General features: G+C 40.1%; 1 protein-coding gene across 1 annotated transcript in view; it reads right to left on the bottom strand.

The window, feature by feature from the left end:
• Positions 1-20133, bottom strand: part of BEND5 (BEN domain containing 5) — a 1596389-nt gene that overhangs the window by 222613 nt on the left and 1353643 nt on the right. Inside the window, exon 10 of the mRNA XM_061632932.1 lies at positions 11456-11567. Coding sequence (XP_061488916.1) covers positions 11456-11567 — 112 coding nt within the window. The remainder of the gene's footprint in view (positions 1-11455; positions 11568-20133) is intronic.

Here is a 20133-nt window from a genome sequence, read left to right on the forward strand (position 1 = left end):
ACTAACTTGCTCACGCAGAGCTCTCCAACATCCTGCAGTTCCAGCCTGTCTTGTTCCCTTTTGCCCTGTGAGCTTCTGCTAAAGATCAGGAGAAGACATGGTGTTCCTAATAAGCTCTAGTGATGCTATCAATGTGTAGTGGGCCTCCTGTATATGCCAGAGATGAAATGGCGTAGAGGCAATCAGCACTGTTTTTCTCTGCGGTGTGTTTTGTTTTGTGGTTCAGCCTACAAGAATTGGATAAGAGCATCCAACCTGAAGACTGCATCTGACTTAGTTTAAGAGATAATAACTTAAACAAGAATCTAGGTATTGTATTCATGCAAGCTGTTACTTTATTTTCCCAATTATTACACTTTCCCTAGTTTTTCATATAGTGCCCTAACAACAACAACATAGCATGAGTACTGTTGTAAACTTAGCATATGTGTTGTTGTCATTCCCAGTTCTGCTGTGAAGAAAAAATGTCTCCATTTTGGGAGCGGTTGTGTAGAGATGGCAATTTTTTTGCAAAGAAACATTGTGTTATTTCAATATTGTGTTAAGACAATATTAAGAATGTTGGGAGAGAGTAAACACTGGGAGAGGAGAATAAAATGCTACAGGATGAGATGTACTCATCTCTGATTTTTGTCATTTCTCATTATAATTAAACAATATTACAGAAACAAAAACGTTCTTAATACGTAATATGGAAAAAATCCTATAACGCTAGTGTGTAAGTGCATATTACAGAAATAAATCAATTAACAATTTGGATAAAGTAAACCCAACCTCTGTCTATCCTCATTTATACAAAGTTAACTTATTTGTAACATAAGTGCATGCTACCATTCATTAGGGATGGGGTCTGTCAGTTATCTCAATTTCTCATTTTTCCAATCTTAAATTCAGTTCTCTACATTTCTGCAGCAATTTGCAATTTTGTTTTTAAAAATTCCTCATGAAAATTCTCCAGGATTTTAGTGCTAATTCCTCCTAATAAACACATTTTATAGGTAGTTTTGACTGATGTACACATTTTTGCAAGCCATTTCTCATCATACAATGCATTTTGCATGTTATTTTCACTCGTATATTTCTTTTTATGGCCACTTCCCACTAATATATGCATTTTTGTAAACACTGGTTGGCGAACTACGTTACAAAATTCAAAAAAAGTGTGAATTTTGATGGATAGTTGTGTTTCAGTTCTCATATTGTTTCAGAAAGTGCGAATTTGATAGATTCAGCTTGAAATGTGAACTGAACTGAAATTTCCGCCCATCCATACTATTCATAAATTGTTGGAATCCTATTTTCTTTCTATATTTGGAATACAATATTGCATTTTCTGCAATCTCACTATTGTAGTATTTTAGTTGTAGTATTTGTCAATAAAAACAATAAAATATCATGTTGAAACTGATTTCCCAAATTCTACTCATTTATGATGATAACTCACCATAATTTTTAGTGAAGTGATATCCACCACAGCTGTAAACAAAGTATGAGCTTTTGACTGGTACTTCCATAATGTTGCATTTTCATTATGTGGTATCACTATATGGTATCATATATTATTTAAAGCAATTTTATCTCCCATTTATTAGAAAAAAGCCATTGTTTCCAAATACATCCTTCAGTATTAAAAAAGTATTGCAGTGTTTGCATTTTATGCCCACTTTATCATGTATGGCATAATATGTTCCCCTTTATAAAGTTCACCCTTCAAAATCAGTTTTAACTTTTGCTTTAAGTCATAAATTATTGCACTATAGCTCGAGACCTGAGCTTTTACTTTATTTGTGCAGACTTTCCCATCCACACAATTACAACAAAAAGAAGGAAAGAACCCATTATGAATAAATACAGTGACTATCTACATTTTGCTCTGGAATACACAGACATCCTCTGCACATTTTCAGTACTAGAGCAGCATTTTATAGTCCTCCATATACTACACATGCACATACCCTTCCCTTTATTAAAATAAAAATTCCTGGACATGAGAAAAATTTAATTGTATATAGTTCCTTATTTAAAGCTCTGACCAAGTTGTTTGTGTATAGTAATAGTAACCAATGATGAGCCTTAGCAAGTTGGAGAGCATTTCAACTGGAGAACTAGATCACGCCCACTGAACTTTAAATTAAAAAAAAAAGACTAGCTCTTATGGAGAACTACAGTTAGCAAACTCAAGGGGGCTTGAAGTGGGAAAGTAGATGAGCATTAGGAAGCTGAAGAGAGCTTAGAACATGAAGCTAGATGAGTATTAGCAAGTCAGGAAGGGCTTTAACTGGATAAAAATTAGCAAGTTTCTCAGGATTTAAATTGGAAGCCATGCCCAACTAAACCGTTTCTCCATTCTGTGCTTTGATGATTACTTTCCTGGACTGTTGTTACTTATATATGAACCTGCTTTTACATGTACATTGCATGATTAACAACAGCCAAACACACACTCTGCAACAACAGTTGTTTATTGTTGTCATGTTTTTTTCTTAATACAGAAAAGGAAGGGAGGGAGGGAGGGAGGAAGGGAGGGAGGGAGGAAGGAAGGAAGGAAGGAAGGAAGGAAGGAAGGAAGGAAGGAAGGAAGGAAGGAAGGAAGGAAGGAAGGAAGGAAGGAAGGAAGGTGAGAGATCTGCGGGTTGGATCCAGACTAAGTTAGTTGAATTTGGGTGCCATTGAAATCAATGGGGCAAACTACTCATGACTTAACATGACGTGTTGGTTTTAAATGAGAACTAAGCACAATAAACTTAGTCTGGTCCAACCATATATTTGTATCATATATACAAGCATTCTGATTCTCAATGCCTAACATCTGCATGTCACATGGAGATTGCACCAACTGCCATGCTGATTTTATTTGCTAGTCCAAATGGGATTAGAAGGATCAGCACAGATGGAACAGTCAGCAAGAACCACTCTTGTGCAAAAAAGATTCATGCCAGCTGGTCCACCTCTCTTGGTGGTACCCCTTCCCCTACACAAAATTTCTAATGAATTGGATTGGAATTGGCCAGTTGGATTACAGAGTAAAAAGGAGCAATATTAGATGTCTCTTCCTCATTTCCATTTATGTACTTTACTTGCATATCAGTTAAAAAGATCCAAGACCTCATAAGTACAGCCCAGTAGTGGCCTGTATAGAGGCGTGGAGACATGAAGCCACCATCCTGACACCAGTGTTGCTGCAGCTTACCTGGATGGGGCAAGGTGGTAGTAAGGCTAAAGCTGTGTGGGTGCAAGAGTGGAGACAATCTGGTCCAGATAAGCTGCAGCTACATTGGTGTTAAGAGGGATAGCTCTGTGACTCCATTCCATCACATGACAGCTACTGGTCCAGCCACTACAAGTTTTGTTTAAACTCTCATTGAGTTTTTACTTCACATACCCAAGGTGTTTTCATGCTACAATTTCCTAATGACAGGCTCTCAGAGCGGAGCTACTCACGATGCTTACCAATCACACTGGGAGTTTTTTGAATAAATATCAGCTATGCCCCCCTGAACTTTATCAAGATGACAGCATGTGGGGAGGGGAGATTTAAGCCCTCCCTCCACAAATGCAAATTTCACCACCACCACCTCTTCCATAGCAATTAGCATTAGGAAAAAAGCTGCCAGTGGCACCAATCAAAGCTTTCTTCCTAATGCTAATTGCCATGCAGCGTGGGATGGCAAATTTCACTGAGACTGAGGTTGGGGAGGCAAGCCTTAAACCTTCCTTCCCCATGTTCTGCAGTCTTGATAACAATCACCCTACCCCTACATCTGGTATTTAATTTTAAAAACATCCAGCGTAATTGCTAACAATGTCATAAGTGTCATATGCAGTCAGGCACTCAGAAAAAGGGGACACAGTCTATGCCTAGCTAGGGCAAAATGCAAACCTCATCTGCTTCATTTAGTAATATTCAAAATGGCCACAAGATCTTTTACTACTGAGAGATATAAAATTATTTGGAGTGGAAATGGGGGCGGAGGTATATTGAACAGAAAACAATTGCTTCCAACCATCCAAATGTTAGATGAGATGATACCACTTGTAGACTCATAGTATAGAGAGCTCAAGTGTGCAATTTAGACACAAAACCCCTGCCAAGTCTATTATTATATTTTATTCGTCCACTGCAGTTTCACATTGATGACTATGCTAATAACATCATTTCAAGAGTGGAAGCAGAGCCTGAAAATGGACACAATTTGCTGCCCTGACAAAAGGGAAATTTATGTCAGGCACCAGCAGGGTCTATGCATTCATGAAACCAGAGTGTTATTCTTGCATTTGAGTTATTTGGTGATGAACAGACATCGTAGAAGTGGAGCAAAAGTGGGAGGTAATTTAAGCAATGCTATCATTTGAGATGGGCTCAGATTGTGAGATATGGATTGGTTGGAAACTGCAGGCCACTTGAATGCAAGTTAGTGGATTAGGGTTTTTTCCAATAGAACATAATGCATCTCCTGAAAATAAGCCCTTTGTTTGTTTTTGTAAAACCGGATAAAGGATCCTACTACAAATGGCAGAGCCACCTTCTAATCTCTCTTAAAATAAATATGCAAAGCCACCTTCCAGTGAAGACTTTTCTGTATGCCAAGTTTGGGATTCAGAGCAAATTCATGGTAGACTCACATGACCATATTTGTCACGCTAATGATTATAATATCCAAATTATTCAAAATATTCATCACATACAAGCTGTCACAACTGGACCTTTATTTATCACATGTAAACAGTGCCCATGAAAAATAACCACATCAACATGTGTGGATTCCTCCTAGGTTTTAGGCCTTTCTAATTCATGGGAGAATTGATATTAAAGTTTTTACCCAATTAACTGTGTTACTTTTTCATCAGAAATATATAAATAAAAATCTCAACAGAGACCCCATTAAGTCTTTAATTGATTAACTATCTAAAATCCATGTGCTAATACCGAAACTGCTAATACAGGTTCCTTGCGGTTGTGACATTACACAGTTGGCTGAGGCGCACAGACTTTTTTCCAGCTTTTACCATGATGTATACTGTCAATGTAGAAAAAAACAAGCAAAACCGCAACTGTGGCAAATGATGCCTCTATAAAGGCAAAAATAACTTTATCCAAATGGGTATATGTTGAGTTTTCTAAGTCGGTCCACTCGAAGCAAAGCTTGCAATTCTACCCCACAACAGAGATGAATGGAAAAGTAAAGTTTAGGCAGGACACAGCTTAGATTTAAGCAGAAGCTAGGAGAAGTTAAGGAGCACAAAGGCACAAAGAAGTCCCAGCATCTTAAAAAAGCAGTGGCCCATTTGTTTGGTTCACTCATGATGCTAAGCCAAACCATGGGACAAGTAAACTATAGCATAAACCTTGGCTACACCTTGTGGTTAGGAAAGAGAGAGAGCTAAAACACAAGGCTGTTTTCAGATAACACATTAAACCAAACCATGGCTAAGTTGTGTGATGCAAAATGAGCATAGAGGAGCAAAACAGTCACATTCTTCTCCAGGAGCTGGCAAACATGTGTGTTCTCACTAAGCCATGGTTCAGCTTAGCGTGATGATAGCTTCCCTGCTATCATGAAGAATGAGGGCTTTGGGGGAGGAGAGCATCACTCTGAGAAAGAGTGAAATTATCCCATAAAAGGGGCTCATTCCTTGGGAGACAGGCAGCTATCCTCTCATGCCAAGGATACCTCTTCAGGGGGTGAAGGGATCCTGGTGGTGAGTGGTCTCATCATTAGAAACATGGATAGTGGGGTATGTGATGGGTATTCAGACCACAAGGTGAATTGTCTGCCTTGCACAAAGGTTCTAGATGTCGCCCATCGGCTAGGTAGTTTGGTAAATAGTGCTGGGGAGGAGTCAGTGGTCGTGGTGCATGTTGGCACCAATGATGTGGAAATGTAGTCATGAGATTCTGGAAGCAAAATTTTGGTTGCTACGTAGGATGTTGAAAGGCAGGACCTCCAAGGCAGTTTCATCTAAAATGCTACTGGCTCCATTTGAACCAATAGGGAACCAAACCGCTGGTGCTTAAAATGAAAAAGGTGACAGAGCAATAGGACCTGAGGAGATTCCAGTTTGGAACAAATCTCCTCCCTGGAATGAAGACAAAAAAATGATGAAAATTTAAATGGGGTGGGCCTAGAACTAGGCATTATGAGTGCAGGAGTATAGGATAGCAATTCAAAGAGGCCAAAGGACCACAGGGCAAAAAAAGTGCTAAAGACACTCGAAGAGAGACACTGCATACAAGTGTTTATACACTAATGCTAGAAACTTCCGAGCCAAGATGGAAGAACTGGAGCACTTGGTCTTAGAGAGCAGCATTGATATAGTGAGCATAATGAAAACCTGGTGAAATGGAGAAACCCAGTGAGACACAGTTATCCTTGGATACAAACTTTATTGGAAGGACAGGGAAAGATGTATTGGACATGGTGTTGCTCTACACGTGAAAGAGGGCATTGAATCCAGCAAGCTAGAAATCCCAAAAAAGACAGATTCCTCCATAGAATTGTTGTGTGTGGTGATATCAGGTCCCAAGAATAATGTAGTACTGGGGACATTCTATCAAAATGTTTAGGGAGATCTTGAGATCAAAAATGAAACTGAACATCCATACTAGAAAATCTTGTAGTAATGGGGGACTACCCTGACATAGACTGGCTACACGTGTGTTTCAGTCACAACAAAGAGGTAAAAATTCTAGATACCCTAAATGACTGGGGACTAGAACAGCTGGTAATGGAACCAACCAGAGAGGCATTGGCACTGGACTTAATCTTAAGTAGCGCCCAGGACTTGGTGCCAGATGTAAGTGTTGTCAAACCAATTGGGAGCAGTAACCATCATGCTATTAAATGGCCAATTGCCATTTAGCTTCAAAAGAGGAAAGTTCCCAAAAATGAGGGGATTGGTAAAAAGGAAGTTGAAAGGCAATGCCAAGAGGGTCAAATCATTCCCAAATGCTTGGAAGTTGTTTAAAAACTGTATTAGAAACTCAAATAGTGTGTATATCGCAGATCAGGAAAGTTACCACCAGGACCAAGAGGATGCTGGTGTGGTTAATGAGCAGGGACAAAGATGCTATTAGAGGCAAAAAGGCATCCTTCAAAAAAATGGAAGTCTTGTTTGAATGAGGAGAATAAAAAGAACCACAAACTTTGGCAAAAAAAAATGCAAGCTGTCAATAAAATTGGAAATGGACTGCCTTCAAGTCGATCCCAACTTATGGCAACCCTATGAATAGGGGTTTCATGGTAAATGGTGTTCAGAGGGGGTATACCATTGCCTTCCTCTGAGGCTGAGAGGCACTGACTGACCCAAGGTCACCCAGTGAGCTTCATGGCTGTGTGGGGATTCAAACCCTGGTCTCCCAGGTCGAAGTCCAACACCTTAACCACTACACACTAAGGGATGCTTAAAAGAATTTGAGGAGCAGATTGCTAAAAACATAAAGACCAAAACCAAAAAATTCTTTGAATACATTCAAAGCAGGATACTGTCTAGGGAGGCAGTTGGACCCTTAGATGACAAGGAGTCAAAAGGAGTTAAAGCAGGACAAGGAGATTTTGGATAAGCTAAACTAATTCTTTGCATCTATCTTCACAACGGTGGATATATGGCAGATACCTGTGCCTGAACTAACTTTTGAATGAAGGGAGTATGAGGAACTGAGTTGGTCCTTTTCCCAGTTTTGTCTGGTTCACCAGCTGCAGCTGTTCCTGGACAGGGATAGCCTGACCACTGTAGTCTATGCATTGGTAATCTCAAAGGTGTATTACTGCAAGGCACTCTAGGTGGGGCTATCCTTGGGCCTGATTTGGAAGCTCCAGCTGGTGTGGAATGCAATGGCCAGACTGCTGATGGAGGCACATGGCCAACAACATATTACACCATTGTTAAAACATCTGCACTGGCTACCCATTCACTTGTATGGATGGTCCTTGTATTAATTTACAAAGCCATGAATAACGTAAGTCCATGGTACCTTAGGACCACCTGAACCCTTATATTCCAGCCCATTCACTGATATCATCTGCTGGAACATCATTGGTCATCCCCTGAATTGGTGAGGCTCATCTGACAACAAGAAATCAAGCCTTTAGTGTCATTGGCCCAGTTCTGTGGAATGCTCTACCAATAGAGATTCAGCAGGCACCTTCTGTTCTGATTTTTAAATGCCTGCTGAAAACTTTTCTTTGTCACCAGGCAATACTTTTTTTCAATAAGTTAACTGATTTCCAATTTTACATTTTTATATGATTTTATTCTGTTTATATATGTTGTAATGTAAATCACTTTGTGAGGTGCACCTGAAAAGCGATATATAAATGTCTTAAAATAAATAAATAGTAGGTGACAAGAGATGAAATTCTAGGCTTAATAGACAAAATAAAAACTGACAAATCACCGGGTCCAGATGGCATCCACAGCTTGTTTGCCTGTCTGTGATACAACTTGTGGTTTGTTAAAAATAAGTCATGGTTTGTTTTAACCATGGTTTGTTCATCTATGAACACAGCCTAAATGTGTTCTCAGGCTATTGGCCAAGTTACTATGATGTCACACAAACTTGCCATAGGAATAGAGAGACAGAAAGAACTAGGAACTGTATAAAATGAGGTAAAGGGATGCAAACAAAGCATCAGTCAGATGAAAGCAGAAGACTAGAAAAGAAGTAAAGAATGCAGGAGTTAAGGAGAGGGAAACTTGTAGGAAGCAGGATGCTGATGAACATACTTTATTGTGACCAGTTTTCTTCTAACAATGGCTGAGTTGACATGGTGCCCCTCTGTGGGATGGAAATCTCACATAGGATCTAGGAAGAGTGGGCTGAGTACTATTAGTGGGAAGACATGCAGAGCACAGAGAAGAGCTAAATTTAGAATAGCTTTGTTAAAACAAATCTTTTAGCACATTTTTCACGGGTTTCCACTTGTTGTGAAGATAACAGATTTTCTCATCTATACAATATAGACAAATAGCTTCCTATCTGGAAAGTAATCCAGTGTTGTTAAAATACATGTTCACCACAGTATCACGTTACCTGAATGTGTAATCACAGGAGGAGGTTCCAATTAAACACTACTTAATGTCACATTTTAAATATGTAATATATGACATTTTAAATATGTAATATACCTCCTCTTCGGATGCACACCTTAACGTGGTGAGGGAATTTGAGTGTGTTGAAGAAGCTGAGAGCAATGCTGTCAGGAGTCTAGACCAAGAGGCTAGACTCCTAGCAGGGGCACCCAAGGCAGAATGGTCAAAGCTGAGACACCAGACTAAGAGGCATCCAAACTCAGAGGAAGGCAACGGTAAACCACCTCTGAATACCTCTTACCACGAAAACCCTATGAACAGAGCATCCAAAAATGCAACACGAGATAGTGCTGGAAGATGAGACCCCCAGGTCAGAAGGCACTCACCCAGCACTCACCCAGCTACTGAGGAAGAACAAAGGACAAGTATGAGTAGCGCTGTGACTTATGACGCAGCTGGGTCAAAGCCGAAAGGAAGCCCAGAGGCTGATGCACACAGATGCGAAAGGAGAGTCTGGAGTTGTACGATCTGAGCGGGGTGGTTCATGACAGGTGCTCTTGGAGGTCGCTGATTCATAGGGTCGCCATAAGTTGTAGTCAACTTGGAGGCACATAACAACAACAACAATATATGACATTGAACTATTTATTATTTACTCTCTATCCTGTTTGTCTGCAGGATCAGTAGTCACTAGTACTTGAGCTAGGTGTAGATACTTTTGTACATATTTAAAATATCCATTCACCAGCCTGGTTTCCATTTTTTTAAAAAACAATACAGATTACAAACTTTGCTTTTTAGATTATCCTTTTTTCCAAGAAAAAAGGCGATAGTAATGTTTTTAAATCTTAAGCTTAAATCTTAAGTGAATAAACAAAAATTGATGTCTTTCCAGAAATTTTTAAAATATATCATGATACCACCTGGGGCTTCCCCAAGCTCCATCTGTTACATCACATTTGCTCATTGTCTCAATGTTCTCAGTAAACTTTCACCACAAGACCAGTTATTGGTTTCATTATCTATAGGTAGCTAGCAGTTGTGGAACTGTTTTTGACCAGTACCAAGAGAGAGATGATTTCTACCATCTTTTCCAAAACATACACACTAAAGTTTTTGAAAATAGCTTCCATCTTTAGAAAGCAAATAACCTTTAAGCCATCCCATATTGGAGCAGATCGAGGAATTAGTCAATGATGTGTAATAGTGATCCACTAGCTGATTTCAATCTCCAAAGGAAAAAAAGGATATATGTGTGTGTGTGATCTGCTATAACATCTACCACCAAAATAAGGGGGGTGGGAAGAATGGTAGCAATATTTGCTTTATTATGTATTGTTTCCTGAAAGGGAAGCTGTCAGTGTGAGATGGAGCATCAGGAATTTTACTCAACAAGAGCCATCTATAAAATCCCATTACACTTCTCAGCAAATGCCTGTTACTTATTTTATATTTTCAAATCCACCTCCATCTGTGCTGAGAGGTTTTTCTTAGGTCACATACTCCATAATCCTTCTACACTTGGATGTCACATATTCAATAATTGTCTGTCTTCCACTCTTCTTCTCTCTTTAATCCATCTCCCCTGATTAGCAGCAATTTCACCTTCAAAACACCTCTGCTTCTCTGGCCAAGCATCTCTGTGTTTCTCTGTTTATGTAACATTTGCCAATGCTATTTCCCTTCTGCTCTGAATTTCACATAGCAACACCTGCCTCAGCACTCTATTAAACAGTAACACCATTTGGAAATTTACAACTAGGGCTATATCTATTAGGGCAACACTCTCTTTTGGAGAGAGAACATTAGAAAAGCAAGTATGTTGAATGTAGACCATATACTCAGCACTGTTTACATATCCATTATTTACGTGTTCCCATGGACCTGACTGATCACAAAGGTTGCTTCAAACTCTTGCTGAAATATGGTGGAAATAGAGTAGATTCCTAGGCTTTATTCTTGTTGGAAGTCCCTGGAAAGGGACGTTTCAGACGCTTCTCACAGGGCATGGGTTACAATAGATCAGGCTTCGCCAACCAGACATCCTCCAGATGTTTTGAACTACAACTGTCATCAGCCTAATGGGAATTGTAGTCTAGAACTTCTGGAGGACACCCGTTTGGTGAAAGAATCTCCCATACAACAGACATGTAACAAATACTTCATTTGATCTGCAGAAGAACATGGAATTGGTTATGAAGCTCCAAGATATGGATTAAAGAACCAAGGAATGAAAAAGCACAGCATTTGAAAACAACAGGGCTCTGTAATAACACAATCAGTTAAAAAAATCCCACTGAATTATTACTACAATGCCTTAATGCACTAAACACTTTTCAGACAGTTGTAATAGTGCAGCAGCAGAAGAAAGAACAGCTTTAGTTCTGTGTTAAGTTACTATTCCAGTGTAGGGTTGCTCACTCACCGCATTGTTGTACATCTGAATGATGAGCTGCTTGACACCATGTAGAGTGGGATGAACCCAAGGAGAGGGATCCACCCAGTGCCGATTTAAATCAAAGCCCATTAGGGAGCACCTGTAAAAACAGATATAGGACAAGCAATCAAATCTCAACAGTTCAGTGTGTTTGTGTGTGGTGATCAAAGTTTGTTTCTCACACTATATACTCTTCTTCCATCCCCCACCACTCCAAATTAACTCCTGCCTTACCAAATGGTCACCAACTGTAGGCTGACCATCCATCACTTATCTCTAGCCATGTATCTCTTTGCTCCTTGGTGGGGGCAAGGAGTCAATGCTTCTAACAAGAATAGACAACTTTGGCTCAATAGATTTTCCTTATAAAGCAACATTTTGTGCTTCTCCTTCCTATAGGATTGGGGTGCAGTTTGAAACCTAAAGTACCTAAAAGAGACTCATCTGACTGTCTGCTACTAGGGCTGTACAACTGCTTCACCCAAATCCCAAATACTGAGGTAAGACAGGTATTTTGAGTCGAAGTGAGGTTCTTCTGAAGCACACACACCCCAGCCAGGCAATCTGAGCAGAAGCACAGGGAGTTCTTCAGAGCTATTTGGAGTTAAAAAAAGAGTGACATCTCCAAAATGAAAGGACAGGGAAGCATGTTAGAAGACTCTTCTCAGTGGCCAACACACTGCACTTTCATGCTGATTGGCTCATAGGATGCTGGAGACATAGGGACCCTGCTCCCAAAATAGTAAAGGGTCTAAGACCCCCTGAGACCCTGGACCACTACACCCCTGTGTGTAAGGGGTAGAACATTGTACAAAGTCTGTGCACAGAAGCAGGGTTAATCTGCTTTTGGGGGGCTACTTTAGTTTTCATGCACCTATGTGGCAAAAAAAAACAGTTATGCATATGGTTCTTTTACTTTTGAAAATATTTTGAAAATAGCAAACTTTAAAGGTGGGTAGCATAGAAATCCCTTGATCTACCTGTCTGAAATTTGGCAGGGTTAATCCAGTCCTGTCGGCTACTGCATCTGAGTTTGATCTACCTATGTAAAAAAATGTTACGGCTGTTTTGGATTCCCAATGCAAGTCAATGGGAGGACCAAAGCTTCAGTTTTCTGAATATTGCTTTGGATTCAGGGTCTGAGGCAAGCCCTACTCCAAAGGGATCCACACTGAATAAGGTTCCAATCCAAAGCACTGAATCTGTCCCCTAAGCACAGCGGGGGGGGGGGCTTTCATATTCTTATTTGCTACCTCCTCCCACACATCATGTTAGCACTTTCAGCAAAGGCGGAATAAGACAGGTTGATTAACATCAGCAGTCTTTTCCCCTCACCTTGGGTTTTAACATCCACCCTAATGAAGAGTTCTGGGAACTTGGAAGCTTGCACACTCTGTTTTGTAGCATATAATAGAGCTATTGCCCTAATATGTATTTGGATTTTATACTGAAGGGCACTATCCAGAAACCCCTGAAAATAAGGGGGAACTCCCACAAAGCAACACCTTTTCCTATATGTAAACCTAAACAATAAAAAATCCATCTTGCTACTACACTCTAGAGCTTCTGGAGAAGCAAGTAGCTTTCACTTGATACCTTGTGAATGCCTATTACAATCTATTATTTAAACCTATCTATGGAAACAGCTGAGATTTGTTCTTGTAAAGCTGTCTGATGGAAATCCCAAATGTCTGAGAAGGAATAAGAAGAGAAAAAGAATGTTCATAAATACTAAGCCACACATTTTCTCCAGCTAAAAATGGGAAAGGAATGAGCGTGGGGGTAGAGGGATGTTGAAATAGGAAATTAAACAGTTTGAAACCCACAAACTAATTAAGCTGTAGATCCTGAATTGAATTTGTTTTGTACAACAGTTTATTTCATATTCAGTTATCTAGTCGTCTTGGGGCTGCAATCTTATACTCACACTCACAGGGCAGTAAGCCCCATTGAACGAGGTGGGACTTACTTTTGGGAAGACATAAATACGATGGCATGGATAGATAACAGAATTCTACAACATGGGTGGCTAATCTGCGGTTCAGGTGCCATATATAGTACAGGTACCAGTCTGGTATCTCTAGCAGCAGCTAGAATGACAAGAAGCCCAGCTATGGCATAGAGTCAAGACAACACTGCTGTTTGGCTCTCCACCACTGCACTGCTGTTTGCTCCCAATTAGTAAACCAGATGCAAGACTACTCCAAAGCACTGGGGGTGGGCAATGCATTATGAACTAGAATGTCACCGGCAGCAGAGGTTGGCCTCTTTAGGCAAAATGAACACTGCCCCACCAACCTCTGCCTGCCTTCTTCTATGTAACTGACTGCTTGTCAGTTTCCTCCTCCTCTGTCTTGGTGCTGCTCTTCTTGAACTCAGCAGGAAGGAGGATGGTGACAAAATTAGAATTAGTTGACTCTGCTTCTCATTTTGTCTCTGGGTCTACCACCTGTTGGTCTCCCTGCTTCTGCCCTACCAGTCTCACTGGCCACCAGCCACCACTGGTCACCAGAATGGCCCTGTCCATATTCTGGACTTGGGGTGTGGAACATATGCCACCACGTTTGCCACCACTGGTCTAAAGCAGAGCATAACTTCATATTTTGGAAAAGAGATGTACTAATGGAACAGCATTAAGATGACAAAGGATTAGTCCATGCCACTCAAGATACCTACACCCAAGCTGTATGCAATCCAAGGACTTCTTGGGTCAACTTCTCCCAAGATATCTTGGCCTGAGCAAGCTGAAAGGCTCAGTCCTTTCAAAACTGAAAATCTATCTTTCCTCGCTCAAGCATAGAGCTGTTTCAGATGTGGTGGGGGGGGGTTCATCACATATGTGCAAGTGGCCATTGAGAAAGGACTGGACCCTCACTTTTAAGTATTTTGAACGCAAAAGTTGTGTTTGAAACAAGCATATCCTCTGATAGGATGCATGTATGGTTAGTATATAGGTACAAAAAAGCTGGTGAGAAGCAGCTCTGAATCACCCTCTGGATATAATTTTCCCCTTGAAAGGGCCCTTAGCTGCTTGCTATTGTTGAGGAAGATCTAATAACATGCCTGAAGATGTGTTTTATTTTTAGTTTGCTTATTTTTCTTACAGTCCTTGCTTGCTTTCAAGAGTGTTCAATCTATAGAAAATCGCTGGGACCTCTGACTTTTCTTCCTTTGATTCCTCTGTCTTTTATTTCCTGCGCCCACTATGTGCCTTCAGAGTCTCTCATAGGCCTATTCCCAGAAGGTGAGAGAAATGGAGAAGAATGGACTAAAGGAGTTAAAAGAAATCCTTTTTCATGCCCAAGATTTATTACAAAAAAGAACCGCATACACTTCCCATCTGCTTTGTGAGGAAATGCTGGTTCATTGGATCAGTATGGGGTGTATATATAGATAGTCCCCCACACAAAGCCTGCCAGTGCAAATCCACAAATGGCATTAGTGGGAAGGGTCAGAATTTGAAGATAGAAAGAGGAGCTGGAGGACAGAAGTACCATTTCTCTCTCCCCCTCTCACCTCTCCACCCCAGTCAGAGTGGAGACAGGGCATTATTGGCCTTATTCTTGCTGTACTTCAAGGCATGAATGCTAGCTGGAACTCTTCTGAGTCTGTAGCTTGTAGCAGGAAAAGTACCCACCCACCCCAAAAAAAACCCGACCTTAAAACTGTGCATCAACACTTCATTTCCTTTATTGCATGATTCAAGCGCTATTTAACTTATCTGAGGGTTTGAAGTTGTTAAATGTCAGGGATCTTGAGTTTTGAATCAGAGGCAGCCACACTTCGGGATGGACAAATCACTCAACTTCTGTTTCTTATTTTCCCAAACTTAAGTTCAGTTTGCCACTTTTCTACATCAGTTTGCAATTTTAAAAAAATGTGCTCATGAAAATTCATTAGCATTTTATAAACATTTTTGTATGTGGTTTTGGCTAACATATACATTTTTGCAAGCAATTTTCAGTAATGTAATGCATTTTTGTACGTTGTTTTCACTAATGCATGCATTTTTATGCACACTTTCCCCTAATATATGCATTTTTGTACATGTTTGGCTGGAGAACTGCATTGCAAAAGTTGAAAAAGGGCAAATTTTGAAGGACAGCTGTGTTTTGGTTTCCATATTGTTTTTGGAAGTGCAAATTAGGAAAGTTGTGATCCTCCATCCCTAGCTGCACTTCAGGCTACAAAACATGCCAGTTTTGTACTCAGCTTAAATCCAAACATCATTTCCCCTCCATGCTGTGTCTTTTTCTTTTACTGTTTTGCTGTGAAATTGTGGCATTCATATTAGTGCAAGTTATATATAGGACTGAATCTCAGTGCTGGAGGAAAGGCTTGTCTGGGTCCCTCACGACACTACTGGGACCTGACTCCATCCCCACTGCCTGTTCAGGGACAGCCACTGGTGTTGCTATGACAGTGCTTGCGCCTTATGCATTCCATGCAAAAGTGCTTCAGTTCCACTTCCAGACATGGGCTAGAAGGGCCCCCCATTATGTGACATGCTCAGGGCCATCTAAAGCCCAAGGAGCCAGGATTGTTAGTAAAACCTGGTGCATTGCTAATGGCTTTTTAAATGACAAGTGATACAAGTTAGTTAGCTCTGCTCCAGATGCCAATACAGGATTCTGTGATAGCTAATATGGAGTAGACAGCAATTTGCACCACAGCAGTTAGCTGCTTTGTAGGAACAGGGCATCCTGATTAGATTTCTCATTTTGTTTTAATTCATTCCAAGCCCACAGGGCAATTTGGTAATGAGGCATGGCATTTGGTTGCATTTTCAGCCAGTTTGTACCATGTCACTTATGTAGACTTATAACTCTAGGAGAATTCACAAAAGAGTATTTAATAATAGGTTTCTTAGTAGAGAGAGAGTGGGCAGATCAGCATTAGCTCCTGAAGGCCACATGGTGGAGTCGACGTTTGTAGAATGAGTGACACAATTTTAAACAGTACATGATGGTTAACAAAACACTCCTCCATTTTCTCTTGTTAAATAAAAATACATGTGCAGTGTGATTCGTTTCTTCTTCTCATGTACTCACTTATTCCCCTCCTGACTCATGAGAGTGCTACTTTCTGGCACGAACATCAAGGAAGAACTGGGGCATTCCACAGCATGCATTACATTCCTCCAAGATCAGCAAGAGATACCTTGATTCAGTGTTTATCCTCTTCACTTTTGCACAAATTTCGGTAACACCAGAGGGGGAAAGCACCAGTCAGTGCATATTTACATGTATGTGTTCTTTTTAATGTACACAGTGTATAAATGGTGCTTTAGTTGAACTATAAATAGTTGAGTGGGCAAAAAAAAGAAAAATATACTGATGGCTATTAGATTTTTTTAAAGTGGTCCTCATCACACATACACCGGTAAAATAAGTAGCACAGTTTTAATAGTTTTCAAATGTTTCTCCGCTAGCTATATAAATAGCTAGTTGAGAGAAACTAGTTTTCTAATTCTAATGTCACGACTAAGTGATAAAGTAAAAGGGTCAGTCCTTATACTAGGATGATTAGAACCTCGTTCTGGCATTCACTTCATGCGTAGGTTAAATGCATGCAAGTGGAAACAGGACCATGCTCGCTGCCTGACTCTGACCCCTGCATATGCAGCTCAATATCTGCAACGAGCATTGACGTGAATATAGTTGCATGAGTGTAAGCACAACACGCAATGGGAACCCTGAACAATTGAGGTTCTTGATTATGTGGAGTGTTTACATGTGTGCAAGTACATACATGCTGGTGCTCCTTTTCAGGCATTCTCCTGGACATGTGGACATGTGGTCAGTGGCAGTAGGGTGCAGGATGGCAATGTCTAGGGTGAGACCAGCAGGTATGTTTCCTCTCCTCCTCCATGAAAAAAGTCCTTCCCTTTTTTACTGTGTTGTAAACCGCTTTGATATTTTTAATGAAATAGCAGTATACAAATATTTTTATAAAATAAATAAATAAATTTAGCCTGCATGGAGAGAACACCTGAAGGGCTTTCTGATGTAAAAGGGAACAAAAATTTTTGGCTGGTGCAGGTTTTATCTATCCTTCATGAGAAGGGTGCAGCTCCTGAAATTGTGGATTTCTTCTGGGGAGGAGAAATGGGTGTTTGGATCAATCAATGCATTTCTAAACAGTGGGGTCATGTCTTTCTTAGAGAATGCCTGCTCCTGTTTAGGGACTCATGTACTTCACAACTCATGACAAGAATGGAGAAGGGAAAGCTGAAAATTAAATGACTAAAATTGACTAAAATGAACGATTTAAGTTTTATTGTTGTTATGTGCCTTCCAGTCGATTACAACTTATGGTGACCCTATGAATCAGTGACCTCCAACAGCATCTGTCATGAACCGTCCTGTTACTTTAATTTAAATCTTTCTCTGAAATTATATAAATAAATATAATCAAGACAACTGCTCCATAACTGTAATTTAAATCAAATGGTTATATGGACCAGCCTGTGCAGATCAATAATGTCGTGTTCTATAGCTCCTCCACCATTGCAGCTAACCTGTTTTGTCTTTCTTGAGAAAAACTGCATTTATTACAATGGCACTTTTCAAGCTGCATCATCAGAAGGGAGGATTACCCAGCACTGTGTTTCATGGGACACCACAGGTTAGACATGTGTTCTTTGCCTGTTTCTCATTCTTTTCAATATACATTGCATCTTGTTATTGTGTTTAGAAGCCATTTCACCTCACTTTTGGAAACTCAAGTTTCTAAATTGGGTTGTCAAGCTACATGTGCTGGGTTTTATCATTGTGTCTATAAGTTGTTATATTATTGTTATTTTTTGTGAATAATTACGTACTATGTAGAAAACTATGTAGAATTTAGCCTGACTTTTTATAATTTATGTTGGTGTTGAGTGGTCAAGTTTTATTCCTCTTTGTTTGACTCTGATTGATGGTGGAATGCATTTGCATTTCCTCTTTGCCAAAACAAGCAAGACAACAAAACAAACTGCTTCAGCAAATCTTAACAGATTAATCAAATGATTTTAGTCCATGAATCAATTCAAGAATTGATTAAATCCACATTCTTTTGAATAAAAGGAAAAAAAGAGATAAGAAAAAAGAATACTTTGTTTTTAGGTAATGCACACACCAGAAAAGACATCACCTTAGAACAGTGTGCTTCAACCTTGAGTCCTCAAATGTTGTTGGACTACAACTCCCATCATTCCCAGCCAGCATAGCCAATGGTCAGGGATGATACGTGTAGTCCAACAACACCTGGGATCCAAGATGGAAGTACTCTGCCTTGAAAGAGGCAGATCCCATTCTTTCATACACAGAAGAAAATGCCTCCTTTAAGATACTGCTTTAAAAATGCAGTATATACATTAAACATGATTTTTACAATATTTAAATCTGATGGCTAATTAATTGGAAACACCTTTTAATTTAATATACAAATTGAACCAATTAATTGATTAAGCACTGCAATCTGTCTAAGAGCCATTATGCTATGCTCTGCCTCCATGGTTGGAGGCAGTATGCTTCTGAAATTCAGTTGCTAGAAACAGCAGTAGGGAGAGTGCTCTTATGTTGAGGTCATGCTTGCAGGCTTCCCATAGGCATCTGGTTGGCTACTGTGAGAACGAGATGCTGGATTAGATGGGCTATTAGACTGATCCAGCAGACTCTTGTTGTTTTCTTATATTCTTAACCATTGTTCACCTGAAAGTCTTTGTGAGGAACAAAGGAGTCTGGAACCTGGTGGATTGACTTTGATAGGTTTTGCTTCTGATACAGAAGGCTAGGAAAGAATCTCTGGACAGCAAAATTTGGTTCCACTAAGGTAAATAATAGAGCATTTGATAGCCCATGACTGCCTTCGAAATGAGTATTAGCAAGGTTGTCTATGGAGCGGAGGGTAAGAGGGGTCCCCCCAATTCTAAATGAAATGGTAGGTGGAGTGGGTTGCCAATGACCTGTGTAACAATTCATAGACTTTCTCCTCCCCCCCCCAATATTTCTGTGGACATTCTTAAATATTATTATTATTACTATTATTATTTTCCAGCTCCAGCTGGTTCACCAACTTCAGCTCCTTTTGGACAGAGATGACTTGGCCACAATATTCCATGCTCTGGTAACTTCCAGACTGGATTATTGAAATCCGCTCTATGTGCAGTTGCCCATGAAGATGACTCAGAAACAAGGCTGCAGCAGCCAGATTACTGGCTGGGGTTCCTTTTAGATCTCATATAACCTCTGTTTGAAGACAGTTGCGTTGGTTGCCTGTTCGTTTCCAGTCCGAATTCAAGGTGCTTATGCTAGTGTTTAAAGCCCTAAATGACTTATGTCCCAAATATTTGAAAGATGACCACCTTCCCCACAGACACTCTCGGGTGTTAAGATCAGCAGAAGGGGCTCTTTTGGTAGCTCTGCCACCCTCAGAAGTTTGGGGCATGGTCCAAGAATGGGCATTCTGTGTTGCAGCCTCTAAGTTGTGGAACTACCTTTCCACCAAGGTGTGTCTCGCAATGTCATTGTACAGTTTTAAGCAAATGCTGAAGACACACCTCTTTGACACCTGAGATGTATATTTTAGGACCTACACTATTTTGGGATTTTAGGTGGTTTTTAAATTGTTTTTAAAGTCATATTTGAACATTGTTGTAACCTCCCCTGAGACCTGGGTGAGGG

The sequence above is a fragment of the Rhineura floridana genome, chromosome 6, assembly GCF_030035675.1.
Source record: "Rhineura floridana isolate rRhiFlo1 chromosome 6, rRhiFlo1.hap2, whole genome shotgun sequence".
Lineage (NCBI taxonomy): Eukaryota > Metazoa > Chordata > Lepidosauria > Squamata > Rhineuridae > Rhineura > Rhineura floridana.